Genomic DNA, 23,708 nt, shown 5'->3' with positions numbered 1-23,708 from the left:
CCCAGCCCAGCCTTTGGTCTGTCGGTCTGTCCTGTCTGTGCGCAGAAACACTACACTGATGCGTTTAATAGGACATTTCTGAGCCAGCACAGAAAGGAACGCCAGAAGGGTGATACATACAGGTAAGCGGAGCTGCACGGTGCAGTGCAGGAGGAAAGGCACGATGCAGAGAAGGGAGTTAGTCGCTGCCCTTTCTGATACCAGGAGGGATTTGGACTCAGCTGGGGACTGAGAATATACTTGAAACAAATCTTGCAGAGGTGTGAGGCAGGACGAAATTCTTCCAAAGAGGATGAATTTAGTTTTATGAGAAACATGGTCATTAGTTGGGTGTGACTGAATTCTTGTTAAAAGTCTAAGTATTCTTCTACAAAGCTGCTTAAAAATATGGATGGACTCTTTTTTTTTTTAATTTAACTAAAATGATACATTTCTTTTCATATCACAGCCCTGCCACTTCAAATGTCATGGGTTTCTTTGAATGTTTGCAGGGCAGGCTGTATCTGGGAAGGATTATACAATTCCGTGGTGGTTTTATCACAGGACCCTTACGGTTGGTTTTGGCTAGCTTGGGCTCTGCGTAGGTAGGTAAACAATTGCTAAAGATAATGAGCATGAATATAAACTATTGCAATGCTTTAAAACCTCTAGCGATCACTGCCTGGAGGGAGCAGAGAGCTAGAAAAGCGAGGTGATAGCTGAAGTCTAAATTGAAACGTGTTGGAGCACTGTGTGCGTGGTTTTCGAGCTGTTTCGGGTCGGGGCTGAGATGCAGCCGAAGAGCTGCCTGGGCGCTCCGGTCACGCCGCATCACGCTGCAGCAGCAGCGCTCCTTTCTCTGCCAGTCCTTTGGGAAAGAAGCAGAAAACAAAACAGACATTTACCAGTTATCCTGCAAATATATCTTTCCTTAACCTCCAATTAACCTCCAATTCCTGCCTACCTTTAGTGGGGATGTGAATTATCTGAAGGTTGGTGGTTGTAAATGAGCACAGTTTATCTGGAAAAATGTGTTATATGCGTGAAAGTTCAGTATGATATTTTCTTATCTGTTCCTAACTCTTTCTTAAAAAATAAAAAGCAAACGTATGTATTTTACAAACAGATTAATGGAAACCAAGTTTTATCAGAATTCTTCTAAGAAGTTTCAGTTGAATTTATTTGCATTTACATGTCACTTCAGTAATGTACGAATAAAACTAAGGGAAGGGAGAAGCCTTTCTCGGGGAGCAGGATTCCGGGAGCTCCTTGACATCTGCTGCGCGTGACCTTGGAAATCAAGTATAGGTGGAGCCTGTGGGTGTGATTTGAGGCGACCCATACTTGGTTTCAAGGGTCTGCAGGGAATCTGCGGGGGGGAGCGAGCAGAGCGCCGCGCACGCTCCAGCCGCCGCGCGAGTCCTCTGCTGCGTTACCGCAATGGAAAGGTGAGTGCACGAAATACCGCCCTTCCGTTGCCGAGGTTCGGATTGACTCAGCAGTGTTCTTGGACGCTGACTTTTTTTCTCGTTTTGAAAAATCATCCAATGCAGGTGAAGAGTCACATTTCGCAGGTGATATGAGCTATAGGAGTAATCAGGACACAGAAACTGCACCCGAATAACCGGAACGGTCCCAGGCAGGCCTGCCTCCATTCACCTCTCCCCTCCACAGCTGGGTTTTTGAGCAATCTGCAGCAGACTTACATCCATAACCCCAAACATTTACGGGTGATTGCGCACCTGCAGTCATGTTTCCAAGCACCGATGAAGCTGTTTGTGGTCATTTCATACCTTGCTGTTGAGCCACGTGTAACTTTGCCCTCTTTTCTTCCCCAGGATTGTCTTGTAAAAAAATGTGCAAGGTTCAAGTCCAAGTGAGGAGCTCAGTCTCTCGGTTGGATTTGAATTACGGAGTTTGGACAGGCCTAAGACTTTAGCCAGAATGACATACTTTGACTGGATTCCCTACGAGAAGTGTGAAGGATCTGCGAGTGTTGCATGGCTTCAGTGGGAAATGGTAACTTGGCCCTTTTCATGCTCAAACCCAGTCCTGGTTTCCTTGAAAGAATTTCAGACCTTTCAGTGAACTTGAACTGAGTTTTGAGTTTGTCAGGAAATACGAGTCCAAGAAAGCTCTAGGCAGGATTGATGAAAAAAGTTGACGCAAGACGATGATTTCAGGAGTATGTGGCCCATGGGCCAGGTTCGGGTCTCGACTGCATCGGCCGAGAACAACGGTAGCGAAGCAGCTCTGGGTTAGCGCTGGTGCTTCAGAGGGGAGAAGCAGCGGTGTCTGCTCAGAGTGCCCAGCCTGGGTTGGTGTGTCGGCTGCAAGGGCTGTAACACAACCCGCGCCCGAAACCTGCCCCACGCCTGCAGCTGTGCCTTTGGCACCTAATGCGCCGGTCCTGGGGGGAAAAGAGAAGAGGAGCGCGTTTGTAATTTTGGGAGGCGCATGGCATGCGTGCCTAAAACCTTTAGTGTAAGCCAAGCACACTGAGTGAGGGAATGCCCGCAGCCATCACACCTTTCTGAAATACTAATGGATTGTTTCAAAGATGCACGACAACCCCCAGGGAATAATATATAATCCTTCCTCCGCAGTGTGCCGAGGGCCCGCGAGGACCGATTCCAGCACAGCTGCTCCTAGTTAGCTCGCAGCTTCAGGAGCTTCAGGTTTGATTTAGGGACCAACCTTTGCCGCTCTTTGTTCGTGACACCCGGCTGGTGGTGACAGCTGATTCATCGCTGCTTGGCAGAGGCAAAATAAATCGCATCCTTCTGCGCTGGGGGGGTTGACTACAATTTCAAGGTATCCTTTGTCCAAAGATCTTATAACTCAGGGTGGCCAAACAGCCCCAAATTGGTGATAGCAAAATGGTTAACCTCAGTCTCTCCCCCTTTTCAAAACAAGGATGGACTGTTAGTATCCCAGAGCCACTCTTCAGCCCTAATTGGCAATTAATGCCCTTGGAGTGCAACGGCAATTAGTGCTCTGAAGTGCTAACAGTGGCAGGGGACAGGCGTGTGCTCCGGTGGTAGAGTGGTTCAGGTTCAGGAGGAACTATGGGGAATAAAGACTGAGCCTCCCGGTCCTTGTCCTGGCCAGCGTAGGACTGTCCCCTGTTGTGAGCTCTCACGCTTTGCTTGATCGCCTCAAGGGGACCCCTGGGATTCCCCCTTTAGAAAGTCGGGGTGCCTCGCTGGAAGCAGCGGCGTGAAACCGAACTGGAGATCGAGCAGATGTCAGCTCTGAGCTGCAGCGGCTCCTGAGCAGGAGCGAGAGGTCGGGATGGAGGCGTATGGGGTAGATGGGCAGCGGTGACGCTGGAGCGTGTGGTGAGTTGGGGGATGAGGAACGCTCGTTGTTTTATTTACGAATCGTATGTTTCAGTCGGGGAGGAAGGAAGTTTCATAATGCTTTGATAAATACAAGCTCTAAGAAACTGAAAGTTGTGTTTGCAGAGTCTAACCACAATGCTTATTTTTACAAAACGTGGAGGCAAGAATAACTCCTGCTCTCGCTGTATCCTTCTGGGGAAACTTACGGCTTACGGGGAAGCTGCTGAGATTGTGTCCATTTAAAAGATGAAAGGGAACTTCATAGAAAAGCTGCTGGTAAAACCCAATAATAATAAAAAACCCCTTCAAACATGCTAGACTTCAGCTGTATCCAGCACATACCCAGCCGAGCTACAGAGCCCTTCAAGCTCAGCGACAAACTCCTCCCCTGACAGCAAAGCCTTTCGAAAAGCCGGTGGCTGTTTTGCGGCTTTGCTCCGGGCAGGAGGACATCGGGGTCTGGCGCGGGCCCACAAAAGGGTCAGATGCTCAGTTGAAGGCACCTTTGTGATTTCTGGCTGTCTGGTTGCTTGGGGGTTGCATGCGTTTGCCTCGGAACCGTAAGGCGTGAGACCCAAGGTGCAAAGCACACCCAGAGCAACCAGCTGCTCGAATCCTTTCGAAACGCGGCTGCTGTTTTCTGTAGACATTCATTCGAGGCAAACATACTTCGTATTGCCCCAGCTGGCCTTGCTCCTTGGTGTTCAAGCTGTCTTTCCCTCTCCCCTTATGGCTTCTGTCTAATCCTTCATAAGGTCATCATCTGGATTTATGGCCTCGGAAGGGTCTCCTCCACAGGGACAGACGGATCCCACAGGCGTAGCTCTAAGGTGTTGCTGTGCAAGAAGCTGAGCAAGAGGCCTATTAAACCAGGAAACGTTATGAGGACGAGCAGGACAAGACGGACAAATTTTGGATCATAAACTTCTCCCTGAACGCTCCTAGCAGGCTACTTGTGTTGTGGAAGGACCTTCAAACCGATGAGCCTTTCTTACTCCTCTTTCCTTGCCGAACTCAGCATGACAGATGCTTCGTTGCCTCCAGCTGCCCTTTTAGCTTCGAAAACATCAGGTTTTCAAATTCTTAAGCCTTCTCTAAGTTTCACAAAACCCCACAGGGTCGCATTTCCGAATTCCCCCTCTGCTCTCCCTAACCAGTCAGTAAGCATTTCTTTGAAATGCGGCGTTGCCCAATCCATGTGTCTAACCACCGATACTGTTTGTGGAAATAGAAACCATGTGATAATCGTTATAGGAGCAAGGGACAGAGCAGGAACAAGAATTTTCCCCGGTATTTGTGAGCGTCGCTCACAGCCCTTAGAATCACTTTTCTTACGAGATGTAACCGGGGTCCGTGGTGTCACCTAGTGCAGCTGCCAGGGCTGGCACCTGTCTGCAAAGCAGTTCACAGCAGGACAATATGCATAAGCTTTGCCAGGTCTTTGGTGCAAATAGGAAAGCCTTTAACTGACAAACAGTTACTTTCCAGAAATGGTTTTAAAAAACTCTTCTTCTCGCAGTTGTGATGGTAACATACCTTTCTTCACACAGATACTGCACTTGGGCAGTTACAGTACCTGAAAATCTAATTGAAATTTATGGGGCTATTGAATTCATACTTTTAACAGCCATAGTGTGAAAATCCATCGTCAGAGAGAAGGCAAGGGAACCGCTGGGTAGCCCTCCTGCTAACCACCCCGTAGCCTTTCCCTCTCACACAAAGCCTTTGGAATGAACTGTGGGTCTCCTAACGCTGGCAGGTTGCTGCACCGGGAGGATTAAGCAAATATAAACCCTTGGGGATTTCATTAAGCTCTAGCAGGTCTTAGGATTTCTGAAAAGTAAAACAAAACTTGCACGGTCTGGTGTTTCAGAAGTAGTTAGGGAACTCTGAGCCCAGACAGGACTGAATTAGAAAACGCTGAGGGAATTAAATGGTGGGTCTCTTTGATCACATCGGCCTTGGTTTGATCACTGTCCTTCTCTAACTCTCTTCTCGGCTGGCAATACATTGAATTCCTTATGGCTTGACAGGTTTGTGTGCTACCCGCAGACACCTTTTATTATTGTTATCGCAGGAGTCACTAGTGCCTGTTTTACGCTGAATAGAGCATTGCTGCACAGCTGCCTTTGCAAAGACCTTTTCCGCGGGCGGGGGAAGCGCTGACGGCAGAGAGCGGAGGTGCCCAGGGTGCGGTGGCAGCTCTGCCTGTCCCTGTCCCCGTCCCCATCCCTGTCCCCGTCCCTGCTGACTGCTGCAGGCACGCCTGCGGCAAGCGCTGCGTGTGCGAGTGCTGCATCGTGCCACCCTGCTAACTCAATGTCCACCTTTCTTCGCATCCAACGTGAAATTTCACGTGGCGCTCGCGGGAGCGACTTGCTCCACGTATGCTCGTTAAGCGGCGCGAGATTGCGGCTACGTGTCGTTTGAACAGCAGGAGTCTGACGCAGCAGCTGGCCAGCTGTGGGAGCAGGACGGAGCTGCTCGCTGCCCAGATGCACGCTCGCCCAGCGGGCGAGAGCAGCCTGAGCGGCACCGTTTGCACGTGGCTGCGTGGAGGGTACCCCGGCGCTCAGCACTGCTTTGCGGTCCTCCGTTTGCGAACCACTAATTTAAAACGTAATGCGATAGCTCGCCTCGATACCATTTTTTTTCTTTTCTTCTAAGAAGCCACGGCTGTCCGGCAGCCTGCAGGCTACCTCGCTGTAGCATCCCGAGGCAAACCCGGACCGGCTGCCTTTCGGGGGCTGTGTGCGCTCTCCCTCGCGTGTGCCTGACCTTGCCTTGTTCCCCGTGGCTTGTCGAAGGAGTCTGTCTGTCTTTGGCCCTGGAGGCAGCAGAGCTCGAGTCGGGCTCAGAGCGAAGAGCAGATGGAAACGGGGCTGGCTCCCGAAAGGCCGCAAGCTCCGCCGGCTCCGGGTGAGCAAAAGAAAACCAAGATTTATCTGCAGTAGCAGAAGGAAATGTACAGAGTATGGCTGAAGCATGCGTTTCTGGCAAAGCTACAGCTCATTATTCTTCCATCCAGACCAAATGCCTTAAAACAGTATTTGTCTCCATTTTTCTACTTTCTTTTAAGAAGGAAACGCTTCTTTACAGAGCAAAAAAAGCAGCTTCTTAAGCACAGATACATTTTTAGAGTGCCTTGCTTAGTGCCAAATGCCAAGAATATGCCAACAACTGATCGATCTTTTTGAAACCTCCTCATATATTTCACATGTCTAACTGAAACTTGGCATTTCCTAATCTGGGCCTGATTTTGATCTGTAGCTGAAAATAATAAAACGGCCTAACGTTGATGCAGCGCAAGGTTTCCTCCTTCCTGCCTCGCCGCCAGCTCCCTCCGCCGTTTTGGGGGCGGAAGACGTTTCAGGGGCTGCGGCAGGCACTGAGGGTCCTGGCCGAGCGGTCGGTATTTCTCCCAGGGACCGCGGCCGCAGGCTCTGTGCGGGAGCAGGGGTTTGCAGCCCGGCTGTGGGAGAGGCTCCCCGTCCGCCTGGCCCGCTCCCGCTGCCGCGCTTCCCCGAAAAGCCCGGGCTGCCGGTGCTTGTGGGCTACTGTCTGCCAGTTTTGGAGATTCCGGTCTGTTAGTCTGGGGTCACGGAGCCAGCTGAGATGTTGGACGTCGGGAGCCTTGGCAGCATACACAGTCTATTTTTTGGGGCTAATTAAAGTGTCTGTCATGTATTTTGGTGAGGTGTGAAAATGCTTGGATGGAACACATCTCCAGGGCTTATCAATAGCTTCCAGGTGGACTTTTGGGAGGATGCTATTCAGAGTTAGAGGGGACGTACAGGTTGCGGCTCGTTTGGGTCCCCAGTTGTTAATTCTGTCGGAGCTGAACTGAGGAGTGGAGGGAGCCTGTGTTTAGGTAAGGAGAAGGCGAGGGGGGGGCAAGCCTCCATTCGCACCTGGTGCTCACTCATTCCCTCTATTTAAAAGGTGATTTGAAAAAGGTGCTGGGGTTCCCCAAAGGTCTGGCCCACACCCTGCTTGGGGGAAGAGAAATCTCTGGTTTTGGTAGGGTAACGTGACTTACTCTGGACTTGAGTTGCAAAAAGTAGTAGAGAAGGTGTTCTGTGTGGACGTTTTCATTTTTATAACCTTTCAGTTTAGTCTTCTGGATTAATACTATTCAGGCAACTGGCGTGAGTTTATGTGAAGGGATTTTAGTGGAAAAGTGTAATAGTTCCACCCCTCTGATTTAAGACAAGAAAGTAAAACTTCTAAAACAACAGCTTTTTAATGTAAAGAAATTTGGTTTTCTCATTTTCGTGAACAAAATGGCCATTACAGAGTGAGGCATCCTGTTGTGATAATGAATATATTTTTATCCATGTGAGTGCCGATGTTCATCCAGGGTAGGAATCCTTTGGGTAGCAACATCTTAAGCATTTGAGCACGTAACAAGGGGATCATTTTGTACTGGGTAATGGGCTTTTTTTCTTATTGGCACTGAAAAGTTAGTAATAGGAAAATAAGCTGAAAAGAAAATGTTTTCCCTCTCATGTGGTATCCCAGCTCGGTCTGGCAGCAGAAGCTTATCTGTGCTCCCCCTTCTCCTCTCTTCCAGACGTGAACGAGTGCGAGGTGGGGAACGGTGGCTGCGAGTCCCAGTGCTGCAACACCATCGGCAGCTTCTACTGCAAGTGCGCGGCGGGGCTGCGGCTGCAGCAGGACGGGAAGGCGTGCGCAGGTAGGGCCGGGGGCCGCAGCCGCCTCGCGCAGCCCCAGCCCGGCAGCGAGGGCTGCACAGGGGATCTGCGCCGGAGCCGCGGGGCGGTCATGACCGCATTGCTAAAGGGAGAGGCTTTCGGGTTTCCCCTCCTCTCTCGCATATCCCGCACGCTTCTGACGTTGTTCAGCCACGTGGAGAAAGTGCTCTCTTTCTGCTGCACGCTTAGAGGTATAAGCGATAGTCGTAGGAGGAAAGCCTAACTCGGATGGAAGTGAAGGCTTCAGGGTGAGATCTTGGCCCTGTTGAAGTTGATGGCATATATTTTATTGCTTCAAAAGAGATGAGATTCCTCCTTCGGAGTCCATATCATCCCGTTGTTCTCTGCTTTCAAACCAAAGTGGGAGAGAAGACACAATTTTGTGTTTGTAAAATGAAAATACCAGGTGGGATTTGTATTAGCATAGTGCCCAGAGCAAGCCTCGCGTCGTACGGCCGCTTCAGCTCCTGCAGCTTGACCCTGTGCCGTGGTGCACTGAGTAGATTCCCCATCCCTTTCTCCCTGGGCGTTATCGTCTGTGCAAGTGCTGCGTGTTCGAGCCGGCTGGAGCTGAGGCAGAAAAATGCAAAAAGCTATTTGCTTATCAGAGCCAAGAACAAGATATGTTTTTCTGGAGTATATTGCAGTTCCAGGATTCACTGACACCTTTACTGGGCTCCCGCAGACCAGAAATCTGAAGCTCACGTATTCTCTAGTGCAACATTAAAATGCCCGCTGCAGGGTACTCTGATTGCTTAGGATGGTCATGTTTTTGTGGTGGAGTTCTCACATATTTTCGGCACTGGTGTGCTTAGCAGAAGTCCAAAAGTATTCAAAATAATTAACAAAGATTGCTGACAAACTGGGACAAAGTCATTTCTGTGGATATCGGTTTGGACAGTAAAGAATTCTGCAGAAAAATGTCACTTTCTTGCCAATTTGGTACATTTGTCTTGTTTTGTTGAAAATAACTGAAAAGTATTTCCTGGCTCTGTACCACTGTAGAGATGTGTGAAGTAAACAGCTCTGCCCTTATCTTAGCCAAGCTAAAATATTTTCAGTTTCCCCAGAATTCCCCTGATGAGGATTAGCTTCTCAGATGATTAAGAGGTTCAGGATTTTGGTGGAAACAAACAATCCTTTTTCTTTTTTCCTTTTTTTTTTTGGGGGGGGGGAGACAATGGGAATCCCTTTGCATGTATTCTCGTAATTATTTGTCATTAGTCGTGCCCACACGATGGCAACCTGCCTCTGTCCCTCCCCTTCGCCCGACTCCGTGTCGGGGAGCAGTGGGGTGCAGTATGTGCCGTCGCCCCCCTGGAGCTCCTCGTTCATTCTGCATGCGTTGTTCTGTCTGCAGCTTTCATTCTACAAAAAAAAGAGCACGGGAAAGACTAAGCCCTAAATTAACTGCAACTTGAATTTGCTTTGGGCAACATCACTCATATGCTCCCATTTTGCTCAAGCGTAAATGCCTACGCGCCAGCAAATCGGGTGTTTGTTATCCTCTCTGTGCTTTGCACTTCTCCATCAGCCTTACTGCAGTGATAGTGGGTGGACCCTGCTGCACTCACCACTTTTTTTTACATCAATTTTTATTTTTACATCAGATAAGAAACTCTTTCCAAATACCCCGAATGCTAATGCAGGTATGAAAAAGAGTGGATGGGATTAGATCCGTGTTTGTACAGACGGGGGAGTTTAGAAAAGACAAAAGGCACTGATTAATGTTTACAGTTTGCAAAATATTCAGCTTTTCTTGATCGAAGTCCTGATGGAGCCTGAATAAAGCAGCCTGGGCTTCAAAACATGAGGTTAGGTATTTGGAGCCCTTTGGCTCCGTGTTGGGCAGGAGGGTTTGGACCTTGCTTCTTTCCTGAGGGTGGCCCGAGAAGACGAGCCGCGGGTTCAGAGGCCAGCAGTTTCCTTGCTTCACCCTTGTGACTTGATTCCTGGCTCTTGCCTGGCTCGGAGTGATGTCAAACTGGCCTCTTCAGAGTCCTCCTCTCTGAAGTATCTGCTAAACGAATAGCTACGCAATAACATCAGCAGGATGCTTCGTGTGGAGAGGCAGAACACTACCAGGACCCAGTGTTTGCTTCTAAGGTAGGAAATTTTTTTGAAGAAAAAATTTTAATCTTGGCTATGTGAGGACTTCCCAACCTAACCTCTGTTCAGAGATGGAGGGATGTTATAGCTCGGGGAGAGCTTGCTGCTTTTCCTGCCCAGGATTTGTTAAAGCGATGTTGATTCACTCTCAGTAGAAATACGGGAGGTGGAGGTGGGGGAGACCATTGCAGGAGCAAGGGGCAAAAAAAGGAATTCCCTTCATGCCAGGGGGCTGGTTGGTTGGCTGGTGACTGGCATCTTAAAGCAAGTGTAAACGCTGCAGAGAAACACAGGCAATTCCTGAAATGCTTGGCTGTCCAGAGCTGGGCACGCCTCTCGGATGCAATGACAAGTTGAGATGGTCGCATGTGACATCTTCTGAGCTACAGGACCCTCCGGTTACTTCCCGCTGTCTGCCATTTCCCGCTGCCAGTGCCGTCCACACAGGACGGGGTTGGGGTCCGTGTCCCTGCGTGTGTGTGCGTGTGTGCATGCGTGTGCCTGCACGCTGCTGGCTCAGACCTGGCCCGGTACCTTACAGAATGACTCCTGGCTTGGTCGGATCCATGGAACAGGCAGATGGGCATTAGCAGCAGCAGTGTTTGGCTCTCCAGTCTGTTTTCACTTCTGAGCTAAAGGGATTATAGTTAGGAGGAAAATCCTCCCTTGGATTTATTCAGTCCTGGGCTGCTTTGCTAATGCTACCAGGAAAGGAGCCAATTAGCTCTTGTACCCATCTGGGATCTGTCTCACAAGCTCACTTAATGCTGGCGCTGAGTCCCTGGACAGTAACAGCTCTCGTCTCTATTTACGTGGCTTGAACTTGAGCTAGTGACCTACAGTTGCAAGGGAATATATTTTATACACTATTAATTCTCATATGATTTACCAGTATCAATAATATACAGTTGACTTAGGTGCTTGTAGAGTGTTTCTGTTTTGTTGAATATGGGATGGTTATACTTGTAACCATGAGCCTCTCAAGTATTTCTGTATTTCTAATTTTGTCTATAGTGAAAGGGCTGTCTCTAGAGTGGTTTGGGGACATTACGCATTGGGTTTCTTACAGGAAACAAACACGTTTTCTTTTTCACAACAATTTTTGAGGCATGGCAAATTCTAGGGGAGCTCAAGTTCTGTTTGAACAGCGTCTTCTTGAGGTTCCACTGCTCGATGTTACATGATAATGTCAGGGACTTGAAAGATGTGGAAGCCCCTTTTCTAGATCCATTGGCCACCATCAGTTCAGGTTTAAGTTACATCCCAGGAAAGGAGCTCATTTTTGCAGTAATACTAAATCCTCCTTCACCTTCATCTTTCTTGTTTTGCTGTTGGAGGTTTTGCAGAAAACCGGGACCCTTGCACACACTTTTGGAAGAGTTGGGATGCGCTAGCGATAGGCGTGATGGAGAGAGTTCAGTCAAGCGTGCAGTGGATAGAGCTCTTGGAAAGCATCATAAACCAAACCTCTAAAATATGATTCTCACAAACGGTTGTTTATTTTATCCTTCTAAGCGCCACTTCACATAGCAAAGCGTATCTGAACTTTTCATAGACTTTTTAGGACAACAGCATTAGCTCCAACATTATTCACGTGAATTCCAAAATTCACATTTTAGCTGGATCATGTGTAATAAACCTAATTCAGCACATGGGGGTCTCCGTTCATTTAATTACCAACTAACATTTTCCTTATGCACTTGCAGAGGGGTTCAAAAATCTGTCTGGAATACATTTCAGCATGCCGCCCATGACTGGTATGTGTTAAATTTCCTGTGCTGTTTGTTTATCCAACTCTTCATCAGCCAACGTTACAGCACGGCACCACGACAGAGCGCCCGAGCTGCTAATCCATGGAGTCAAGATGTCATGGCGAAACAGATTGGAATGTGAAGTTCCTCTCAATGCAGACAGATAGATCCAGGTGGTGCCAAACTTCGCTCTGACCTCAGCTGAAAGACTATCAGGAGACAAAAGTGGGGAGTGAACCCCCTAAGCCATAATCGCCTGTTAGAGGGGTAGCCTTCATTTTGGGCTAGCCTTTAATGCGGGTGGTGAACTTTCCTCTTCCAGTTTCTGCAACCATTTGAGTAGATTACCTTGGGATTCGTGCCAGACAAGCCTTAGCTTGATGAGGAGTTCAGGGAACTAGTATGTACCAGTGCCATGGGCCAATTAATCCAGCTGCCATTACAGAATACCATACTAGGGGAATTTTCCCCTCTTTAAATTCCCTTTGAAATGGATCAAGGAGGGCTCGATGGATCATTTGAAGTAAGCCAACTCCTGACTGGAAAAGGGAGTTGAAACTCTGCAGTTGGAAAAACAAAAAGTTCTTAGCTTCTCCGGTTTGTACTCATTCCCATTTCTTCCTCTGAGCTATTTCTGCGGTATCTTCGTTGGTTAAAATTGATGATAAAGATGAAAACCTTGCCCACAGTAGCCCTAGGTAGCAGAGGATGGAAAGCTAACCCTGAACAGGGAAAACGTCCCCCATGGAAGGGTGAAGCAGGTAAAAGATGCTGAAGCAGGGATCGTGAAGCGCCCATCCACTGCCCGCCCCTCCGTTGTGCAGAGACACACGAGCCACCAGCTGTGAAGCTTCTTGCGTGGCTCGTATTCCCAGGCAGCCGTGCGCCACGTGCCTTTTACACGCTGCACGAGCTGGTGGCTCGCGCTGTGCTGAACCCCAAGATCACAAACCCCGTGCCTCAGCCCGCTCCTCTCCCTTGCCCTTCCCTGTTTCACCTCTTGCGTTTTTCTGGACTGCCTTCGTATCCTCCATTTGGCTATTTCCTTTTAACTGTAGAATCTTTTTTAAGATATCGGAAGGAACTCGGTTCAGGGTTTGGGTAATTTTTGGATGAAGATCCAAGCACTCGTATTTACCTAAGCTGGTTGACCTGTGTCTGTGCAGGGATGAATTAACTCTAGGACTTAACACGCCGTTGAACTGCGAAGTAGCTCATGGTCAGCTGTAATTTGTTTGGGTTCTTAGGAGCATTTGTTAATGCTAAGCCTGAACCTGAATGAAATTCCATGGGAGTTACGGGTTCGGTCCAGCTCGGTCCCCGTTTAAAGAACGCCTCTGGATGTTAACGCTCTCCTAGCTAATTCCACGGGAAGCGGTAATGATTTGCTGCTGATTGTAATGTGTTACCATACTCAAACCAACTCTTAGTACTTAATCAGCTGAAGTAAATTAGGTGACAAGGAAGCTCGAGCTGGCTCAAACCTGGCCAAGCATAACTTATTACATAAGCAGGATTCAGTTTATGTTCAAGCCTGATGTACTTTTGATACATGTGCTATACCGCAGAGCTGTTTGGAAAAGTCTGAGCTCCTCATGATTCTCTTTTTTTTTAGCAGTCTAAGAAAATATGAGATTGAACAAGTCTGTCACATAATTTGTTGAGCATCAGCGGCCGTGCTAGCATTCGCTTCTGCAGGGCAAGGAGCGAGGGCTCTTTGTCGGGAGCTGTGTGTGCCCGGGTAGGAGGAATTTCCAGGTCATGGAGCTGGTGGAAAGGTCCCTTTGGTTGGTGCTTGTGGAGTCAGGGAGTCACTTGGAGAGCTGCGCTCGCTGTGATTCATCTGCATTCCAGGCAAGGGTAATTTAGTATAGACAATGGCTTAATAACATTACTGAACTGAGGAAGTCGGGCTAAACCATTTTTCATAGCTCTGTGGCAACATTCATTTTTGCATGTCAACACTGCTGGAAACATTTACAGGAAAAGTGTCGACACTAGCCATTGTAATGGCTTAAATGTCGCTGCGCCGAGGGAGCGTTCCCAAGGACCTGATCCAGGCCAGCGATGAAAATTCATAATGTCCAGCAACGTGTTATTTTTAAATGGGCAAAGTATTTGGTAGATCTAAAAGTGGCTTCTAGAGGATGGCAGCATATGACCGCGCGTACAGCGGCGTGTTGCAAAGCGATGAAACGGGGCAGCCGGTTCATCACGGGGCTTGGGGAGTGCAGGTGTCGTTTCGGTGCCTCTCAGGAATGCCTCTCCCGCATTTCCCCTCCTCCTGTCCCCCTCTGCCCGTGTCCTCTCTCCCGGTGCTGGGCATCTCCTGGGGGGACTCTGGCAGACCTACCAGGCAGGTGTGTGCTAAACAGCTCACGGCTGTGGCACATCAACAGTTTGCACTGGTTTTCCTTCTGCAGCCGTTTCTGAGAACTTGCAGTGTCTTTCAGAATGGTTACCTTTTTTTTCCACAAATTTTTGGGTCGGATATTTTTGTTAAACTGAAAATATTAATGAGAAGCATGTGGACTGTTGTGACGGGTGAATATGAAGATGAGCTGAAGCGGTCCCTGAACTGTTCAGAAGTTGCTCTTGCTTGGAACAATCCGCAAAGGGGACTGGTGACTAGAGTCCACCTTCCTTTGGAAACCGCTGCAGCAATAGCCTTAAATTGTTATTTTCTTCCTGGATTCAGCTTCTCTCTGTGTTTCAGAATTTTTCGTGGAATGCAATTCATGGCAGTCTAAACCGCAAGTTTTAATTTGGAATTTTACTACAGCCAAATAATACTGCTAAAACGTCTCAAAGTAGCAGGCCCTGCTCTCCCCCAGCTCAACCCTGCAAGCACATTGTTTCAAAACATTCCAGAAAGTTAAATGAGGCTTTTGAGCTTGCCTCTGGAAAATCCAATAAGCTATTCTTACTCCTTCTTTAATGAAAAAGGTTGAATAAAATTCTAGGCTCCGTCTTGCAGGGACCGGTAATACCATGGTTTTCTTTGGAGTACGCGCAGTGGCTGTTCCTCGTTTGAGCTTGAATTTGCTGGTGCAGAGTTCTTTTTTTTAATTATTTTAAGAAAAGCCCAGTGAAGGTTTAAGGGGGAGCTCTCTTTCGGATACCAGTTAGGGGCTCGCCAGGCCGTGGCTTTTTTGTGCAGGGGCTGGATTCCACCGGCCCGTGCGTGGGTCCGGGCTAGCCGCCCGCACAAGCCACTTGCCGCAGAGAGCCCCCGCGTGGGGCCGAGGCCGCTGGCCCGGGGGCCACTCGCCCTCCGCCTCCCCCGGCGGCCGCGCTCCCGGCGGGGGGGAGCGGTGCGGGGGGCGCGCTGCGGGGGCCCGGCCGGTGCGGGGGGAGCGGTGCGGGGGGAGCGCTGCGGGGGCCCGGCCGGTGCGGGGGGAGCGGTGCGGGGGGCGCGCTGCGGGGGCCCGGCCGGTGCGGGGGGAGCGGTGCGGGGGGAGCGCTGCGGGGGCTCGGCCGGCCGGGGCCGCTTTGGGTCACTCATCAGACGTGTTTTGGGCAAACACGCGGCTTTATTTTGTGCCGTCGGTTCTGCTCGAGGGCCGGCGGCCCCCCCGGGGGCTGTGCGGGCGGGTGCCGCAGCAGGTCCCTCGCCGCTGGTGGGGAGCGCAGCTCCGCGCCTGTGCCCCGGGACAGCGCCGGGCTGCCGCTGCTCCGCCGCACCGGGGCTGTGCCGCTGCAGAAGCCGGCCGTGCCCCCGCAGCGTCCCGGGCATTTTGCCCCCCGGTGCCCGGCCGCGTCCGAGCCGCCCTCCCAGCCCGGGATGGGGAAAGCAAGCCCGCCCCGCGCTCCCTCCCCTCCCCGGGGGCGGCGGCCGCCGAGCCCGAGCCCGAGCCCGAGCCCCGGCCCCGCGGCGCTGCCCCCCCGCGCCCCCCGGCCCCGCCTGCGCGGCTCCTCCCGAGGGCTGCGCCGAGCCGGGGGGGCCGGGCCGGGCCGGGCGGGGGGCAGGGGCGCTCCCGGGCTCGGCCTCACCTGCGGGGCGGGGGCAGCGCGCAGCGGTCCCGCCCGCCGGCAGAGCCGCCCGCCCGCCCGCGCATCCCCGCGCATCCCCGCCGCGCTCCCCTTCGCTGTCGGGCTTGTTGGGGCTTTGCCCCGGCTCCCGCGGCTCGGCGCCTTTCGTCTCCGACCTGCTGCGGGACTCCGCCCGTGGAGGGCTGGGGGGGTGGTTGCCTCCTGCCTGGATGCCCGTCCGCGTTCCCTCATGGGACGGGAGCAGGGGCAGGTCTGGGCGCTGCTGTGGTGCCTCGGCGTTCTGGGTGGCACCCCGGGTACCGCCGGCCACCACTACCACTACCTCTGGAGAGGCTGCTACCCCTGCTACTCGGGGCGCGCGGGACACGGAGCTGGCCGCGCCGAGCTGAGGCCGGGTACGTAGCGGCGCTGCGCGGGGCGCTCCGGCTCGGCGGGCGCGGGGGCTGCGCTGCCCCGCGGGGCGGGTGGCCGCGGAGCCGGGGCAGCCCCGGGCTGGGAGCGGCTGACGCCGGGGGGCGGCGGGGCCTCCGCCCGCCCCGTCGCTGGGCGGTGCTGCCCCCGCGGCACCCGGGGAAGGCGTTGGGCAGAGGGGAGAGCGTCCCGGTTCCTCCCGGCGGTCGCGGTGCGGCCGTGTGGCTTGGCGAAAGGAGCTCGGGTGCCATGTGCCTTTAGAAAACAAACCTCTGCGTTCGCCAGGGTATGCTGATGGGTTCCGTCCCCAGCTCCGAAGGATCTCACCCCGGTCCAGGGCAATGAATGACATGTGGTACTGTTGTATCATGACAAAAATCCGGCTTTCTCTCTGCGAGACTATCCGAGTTTGCCTGGGTTGTGTGTATAGCGCAGTCTCGCAAAGGACAGCGCTCAGCGTTACTCAGTGTCATTTTGTGGGTAAGGGGAATCCCTGGCAGCAGCGGCCGGAGCCGGGAGCTGGGGAGTGCATGGGCTGTCGCTGGTAGACGCAGTCGGAGGAGCCACGTCTCACAGGTCACCTCTCTGCACCGAAGTGTTCACACTTGGCAGTGTCTGTTAGAAGCAAGTGCCCAGCGCAGGCGTCTCAAGCCTGCTGCCCTGTGGAGAGCGCTTGGCCAGCCTGAGCGTCCCAGCGAGCCGGTGGAGGGGATGGCGTCGCACTGGACGCCCGTTGCACACGTGCCGCGCCTTCTGCCAACGGTACCCCAGCATCGTATCATCCCTTCAGAAAGTCAGACCGCTGACAGGCGGTGTCTGCTGCTGGTAGATGGAGATTCCAGCACGCCGGAAAGTAAACCATCACCCTGCAGGTTTCCATTTCCCAATCAGTGAGGAGCAAAATAGGCAGTTCTTCCCTGTCATTGATAGGTTTACTTTTTTTTTCTGCTGCACTGGGTTAGGTGCTGCGATGAGACAATAAATACCTTTTTTGCCGCTTTTGCTGAACATTTATGTGCACTGGCTTACGTGTGATGGCAGATGGAGATGTTGAGCGAGGTGTGAGTTTGCGATTACACACACAGTTTCTTCCTCTTTGTGTGTGCAGCTGACTTAGCAGCAGATAAAGTTTGAGGTTGCCTAAAGATTTAGGAAATAACGGAGAATATGTGAAGTCCACTGAAGACTTTGGATGCTTGTGAGTAGTGTAGGCAACAAGGAATGCATTATCTCATCATGAGATAATCCTAATAAATAAATGCCCCAAGCAGTCAATTATAAAAGTGATATCACTGTACTTCTGAGATGTGCCAGACCTTTGGAAATGGGGTGAGTTGCTGTATTGTTATTTATAGATCAGATGTTTGTCTCAAACTCAAATCGCTTTTGCTGTCTCCATCCAACTACATTAGCTCACACGACTTCTCCAAGACAAGCTCCTGAGATCCAGCTTTGTGTCTGGAATAGAAACCCCCAGCCTTCCCTTCCCTACCGCATAATTCACCTGATCCTGATTCTGCTTATCTCGGCTGCACAGCTCGTGGGTCTATCCTGACTTTCGTGTGAGGTATCTTTCAGTCTGCAAAGCTGAGGCGTTCTTCTCAAATTCAGGAAGAATGTAGTTTAAAGCTTCAACCAGAAAAGCAAAGCGCCTTCACCCAGGCCTTTCAGCTATTCTTCCCAAGGGCTCTGAACCTGGGGGAAAAAGTAACGTACCTCCTGAAAAGTGTGTGAGTGTGATCTCTGTGGCCCCTTTTCCAGGAGACCGGTTCAGAAAAGGGTGAATGTCTGGACATTTGCAAGCCAAAATCTGGCAGATAAGCTAAATATGTCTTTCCTCCAAGAAGATATATCTAATATTCTTGCATGGTTTATAAGGAAGTAGGTGCGGACTACAAAATAAACCAAACCCAGTCCAACCCACCACAGCCTTCAGGCTCACCCAACTGAGAACAACAAAAAAACCCAAGAAAAAATATCCTTCTCTCTTTCCACCTCTGAGAACAAGTGGATTTTTGACATGTTGTGGCATGAAATACCTTTCCTCTGAATGGTACCTTTGACAGAACCAGCAGACGGAGGGGCGAGGGCTGGCTCGGGTGAACACCGTGGTTCTCTCCTCGGGCAGGATGAGCCTTTTCTGTGCCAGTTGCTGACATGCACTAGCAGAGTGCTGGGGTTGTGGCCTCGACTCTTCCAGGAGCACTCGGAGCTGCTGTCTTTTCCCTGCAGTGTTCTGCAGCCCCTCGCCATGGGTGTGCAGGTGGATCCCCCAAGGTATGCGGCAGCGGTCGGACGGCAGGAGCTGGATGGTGGGAAGCTGGCATCGCACCTGCAGATGGCAAGGCAGAGGAGGCAATCGTAGACAAGTTGCTCATCCTAAACTTGCTATCACTGTGGGTTTGGTTGCTGATTTTTCCTTCGCTGCTTGAGGTTCTCTCCGACAGGTAGTAGCAGACAGTCTGTCGGTGGTGTGATTTTTATGGTACCATGCATGGGTTTACTTGAAGTGCATTACCATTTGCCAGTCCAGGCAGCGCACGCTTCTATGCAGACGTGTTTTTCTCATCAGCCAGCTGCAACAGCAAAGCAAGCACAACGAACGCTGTATGTGCATTTCATCGGCAGTTTTATTGTATGAAGAGGTGTTTTGTGTAATAGCGGTGTACATTTCATTGAGGTCTTGAGTGCCTTAAAATGCCTTCTGTCTATAAACAGCGGTCTGTTGGATCCTTGTGTTAGTGTAGCGTGGCTAATTGCAATGCTGTGGATTATGGCCTTATACAGCTAACCTTTACAGGAGAGATCATTGTGCTCTGCTGGGGACTTGCATTAAATCGTCACAGGGAAGTAGACCTGGTACCTCGATATTTTCTCTGTGATCCGCCAAAACATGTCAGAAAACAGCACAGAGCATAGCTGGTCGCTTTTGGTTGATTATATGGTTTCCATTAGCCTGTAAGCTCCTTCAACAGCAACCTGCGTTTCCATCGGTCGGTACCACTGCCAGATACGTGTCAGTGTTTACCTCCGTGCGTTTAGCGTCCAGAGCACAGCGCAGGGACCAGGCCGATGTGCCTCTGCGCAGGTACGTCTTCTATCCAAAATGACATCCTGCACTGAGAAGTGGGGTGAGACAAAGCTGTGAAAGAAGGTGTGAGAGGGTGAGTGTAGCAGCAAGTCAAGAGCAGGCTGCCTGCTTGTTGTTACGTGCAGCTCCGCTCCGCTCTGAGTAATACCTAATTATCGGCACCATCCAGAGACAGAAATGTGAGCACAAATTAGAGCTGGGCGACTCTCCCTGCGCTTGAAGGTAAAAAGAGGTGAGCTGAGGACAAAGTGACTGAGGCAAAATAGCTCCCTGGTACATTTTCACTTCATCAGGTTACTGTAAAACCAGTGCATCTGTTCCCAAAGTGCCTTTGGAAACTGCTGCTGTTGAGGGCGGCACAGGTAGTGTGGGAAAGCTACGGGCATCTCCTGTCTGTCTAGCAGAGGCTGCAGTGGAAGCAATGCCAGCCCAAGTACCTCTGTGGAGCTCCTTCAGAGCCCTGAAGGCTTCCGCAAATGCCTGTTTTACCACAAGATGAAAACTGAGGGTGTGGAGGGATTTTGACTGCCCAAAATGACCTTTCTTATTTCCTCACGTGAGTCACTCGGATTCCAAGCCGCGACCAGCCGGAGGCAGGACCGGTCTTCCTCGACCTGTCCTGGCGGAGGGAAAGGCTTCCAGGTTAGCAGAGGGGGGATAAGGCATCGTCCTCTCCCAGGTCTTCCTTGCACTGCTGGACCTTGCCATCGTGAGTCCCATCTGCACAGTCTAAGAGGGGAGCATGGAATAACAGGGCCTCCGACGTCTCCAGGTTATTCGTGCTAGGGGCTGTGCAATACAGGCAAGAGATGAAGTAGTGCGTAGGGGTTCTTCCTTCCAACACATCCCGGCACCGTTCTGCGCCCTGAGTTTCTAGTCCGTGTCTGTAGTGTGGGGCAGCAGCAGTAACTCCTCTACGCAGGAGCATTCGGCTTCGGCCATCCAGCGTGCCGCTCTGTTGGTTGTCTCCTTCCAGTCTCTTTACTTCTTAAAATTGCTGAATTAGCTTCAACAAACTGGTACCGGAAAGATAAAGTCACTAAATCCCACACATGCTCATCTTGATGGATTTTAATTAACCTTTTCCCTGCAGCCCTGCTCTGTAATCCAGGTTAATTGCCGCAGGGATTAAAGCCTGGTGCTGCTGTTTGGCCAGATAGAGCAAACCTTAGCAGTGTATCTACTGCCTGTGCTTCCAGCTGGGATCCATCTCCTCCTCCTCAGCCTTTCAGAGGAGATAAACTGCCTCTGTACCAAATATTTAGTAATTTGCGGAGCTGCTGTTGCCACTTTCTTTCCTCTGACACAAAGCTCTTGTTTGAGATAAATCACAGTATTTCTTCATGAAGGACCTGCGCATGGTCAGGGAGTGCGCTTAACCACAGCCATCTCGTCGCACCCTCCTCTTTTTTTTGGTCTTCTGTTTGTCTTCCCTACTTTCGATTACAGCATTACCCCTGTTTCCATGTAGCCGGTATCCGAGGTCCGATGGATTGTTTCTGTTCGGGGAAGAGGCTGACGAGAGCATCAGCTGTTTCTCGGGTGAGCCCTGTGTCCTTGCGGATGAGGACATGAACTCCGGTTTCCTTACGCAGCAGGGGAGTTTCCCTACCCAATAAGCCAAGTCCCACTCCCAGGCTCTCGCTGCGTTTGGTTTTCGTGTCTGCCTTGGTGGGCTTTGGCCAGTATCCGCTGCCTGATCCATGCCGGCACGGCGCAGTGCCCAGACACATGGGCTCGGCGCGCTCCATCCTGGCGTGGCTCTGGGCTGCTCGTTGTCAGCTACCCTCCTCGGAAGAGAAGCCTGTATGCTTCTAATTTTCTTTCTTTGGCATATTAATTTCAACCAGATTTTGTCAGCTCTCCAATAGCTCAGCGTGCCACAAACCGCATCTTGCAAAGCGTCACGTAGATTTTTGGGTCTTTGTACTGCCAAGATGTGCACTGAGGGCAACGTGACCCTTCGCAGGGATGCTCTGTCCTGGCCCTGGGAGGCGGCTCCTGCCGCTTTGCCGTTTATATTCCCGGGCAAATCACTCGCAGGAGAGCCTTGTGCACGCCTGGGCAGGTCAGAGCTGCTGCCACCGCTGCTGGGGGTGGCCAGTGGACCTGCCCCGTCCCCGGGGCCAGTGTGTCGCCCTTCCTCCGTCACAGCCTCCACTGGGAAACGCAGCTCTTCCCACCTTCCTCCCTCCGTACTCTGGTGTCTGTTCCAGGGTGTGGGAGAGCAGTCCTGGGCTGCAGGATGGACCCTGGTGCTTGGGCATGGCTGGGCAAGGGCCGCCCGGAGCGGGAACAATTCTTGCTCCCCAGCACGAGCCGCTGCTGTCACTCGGGCAGAGCAGAGCCATCCTCTCCGATCCAGAGCAGACCTCGACACACCATCATTGCGGTTCCTTCTTTTTAGCAATACGTTTCAGGTCAAAGCAGAAAAAGCCCTGCTATTTCACACAGCTGTGAGCAAGCTCGCGCTCGCTTTCCCCCTGCGAGTGTTCGCGCAGCTGCTGCAGCAGTCGCAGCCCACGACTCCGCAGTCTGTGGAGTGAAAGCAACTGGTCCCCACCAGAAAAATGCAAACTCTCCATCAGAGAGCCAGGCAGGAGGTAGAGTATCTGCCCCGGAGGTGCCTCTTCTCTCCATGCGCTCGTGCCAGAGCATGAATTTGCTTGGGCACATTGCACAGTTGTGTTATTTCCGAGGACACAAACCTAAGATTTCTTGTGGGCTGACACTGCTGCCCTCCCGTCAGGGGTGTGAAGGATGGGAGGTGTTAGTTTGGTCACACGATCGTGTAGTACATGTCCGAAAGTCTCTCTGTTACTGCAGAAGGAGATAAGCGAGGCTCCAGAAGGAAAAACGGGACGCGGCGGGTTCCGTGGGAAGCGTGGCACGGTGAAGGTGATGGGCGTTTCTGCAGCCGGGGCGCGAGGAAGGACTGGCCGCTTTCCCAGGCCGAGGTGGGACGGGGCAGGGGGGGCTTTGGGGTGGGGACAGCCCTCTGTAATTACGGAGATTTAGAGGGTGAAAAATACAAAGGGGGAATAAGAGACATTTAGTGAGGAGATGTATAATTACTGGGTATGAGTAATGGGGTGAAAGGAAGAAGTTTATTCAACACATCACTAGCTTTTCTGGATGGTAAATTCTCTGTGGTTTCAGATTAGAGTTGAAGGGAAGCAGTGGAATAGTCATTTAAATTCAGACCAAAAAACTCTATATAAAATCTTCCCAAACCCCAGTTTTTCTGTTCTTGAGCTGAATAGAACCGATTCTGTGTATTAATAGCTAATTCTGCCCATAGAGATGTTAAAAAAAAAAAAAAGAAGTAGCAGAAACGCGAAGTGTGAAACGTGGCCCGGCGCTGCCCTGCGGGGAAGCTGTGCCGGGCTCCCGCGAGCTCTCTGGGAGACGTGGTGTCCGTTGCTCACCGCACCGGCTGGCCGGGCGCAGGGCTGGCCGCGCTTCCACCACGCCGGTTAGGACGTCGCTTTTCTTCTGGCCCTGGGCAGCTGCGGGAAGAGCAGTGCCTTTCCCTTGTGCCGCCGCACCGAGGGCAGGAGTGCCATCCTCCTTCCAGAGCGACGGACCTTGGGCGATCTCCTCTCGGAGGCGTCAGACCCGAACACCCAAGTTCAAGCTTGGCGGGTCGCTGGGGAGCGAAGGTTCAGAGGCTGCCAGCAGCTCTTAGAGGAAGGGCTCGGGAGGACGTGGGCTCCGGTGTTGCTCCCAGCGAGCTTGCTGCCCTGCTGCATGAGTAGTGAGTGCAGCGGGGACCCTCGGGCTCTGGAGCATCCAAATTGTGTAAAGCCTTTGCAGAGGAAAATGATTTAATTTGAGCTATGTTGCTTTGACAGGCATCTTGGAGTCATGCCACAGCATTTTTTTCCCCCCCGAAAAGCTGGTCTGGGTTTGGGTTACTCTTCAGAGAGCATCACTTAAAGCTTATGTTTCACCTCAAAGACCTATTCATTTTCCTTTCTTTTAAAATTAAGTCTCTTGGAAAAAACAGGAAGAAAATACCAAAAACTTCTAAAATGCACAGAGAAGGAATCTACAGTCCGCTGAATGAGCAAAGGTCTGGCATTACAGAAATTATCGTTTTCTGCGGGGTTAATGAAGACTGCAGCTGCGTGGGGAGCTCTGAAGAAGGAGCCCCGTACGGCCGTTACAGCAGCGCGTCGGAAGTCAGGGTTGTGGGTTCACTGGACATCGCTAGGACAGAAAGGGCAGAGGGCCGTTTTCATGTGCTCTGATCCTTACGTTTTAACTTTTTAAGCAGTGAGAAGCCTTCTAATGAGAAGTATTCTGAGAAAAC

At 51.5% G+C, this 23,708-nt stretch overlaps 1 protein-coding gene across 1 annotated transcript in view; it reads left to right on the top strand.

The window, feature by feature from the left end:
- MEGF6 (multiple EGF like domains 6) overlaps positions 1-23,708 on the top strand; it is a 105,650-nt gene that overhangs the window by 42,344 nt on the left and 39,598 nt on the right. The window contains exon 4 of the mRNA XM_059829874.1: positions 7,897-8,019. Coding sequence (XP_059685857.1) covers positions 7,897-8,019 — 123 coding nt within the window. The remainder of the gene's footprint in view (positions 1-7,896; positions 8,020-23,708) is intronic.

Source organism: Gavia stellata, chromosome 27, assembly GCF_030936135.1.
Source record: "Gavia stellata isolate bGavSte3 chromosome 27, bGavSte3.hap2, whole genome shotgun sequence".
In the NCBI taxonomy this organism is placed as follows: domain Eukaryota; kingdom Metazoa; phylum Chordata; class Aves; order Gaviiformes; family Gaviidae; genus Gavia; species Gavia stellata.
The sequence above is the reverse complement of the archived record's forward strand: the minus strand, read 5'-3'. Positions and strand labels throughout refer to the sequence as shown.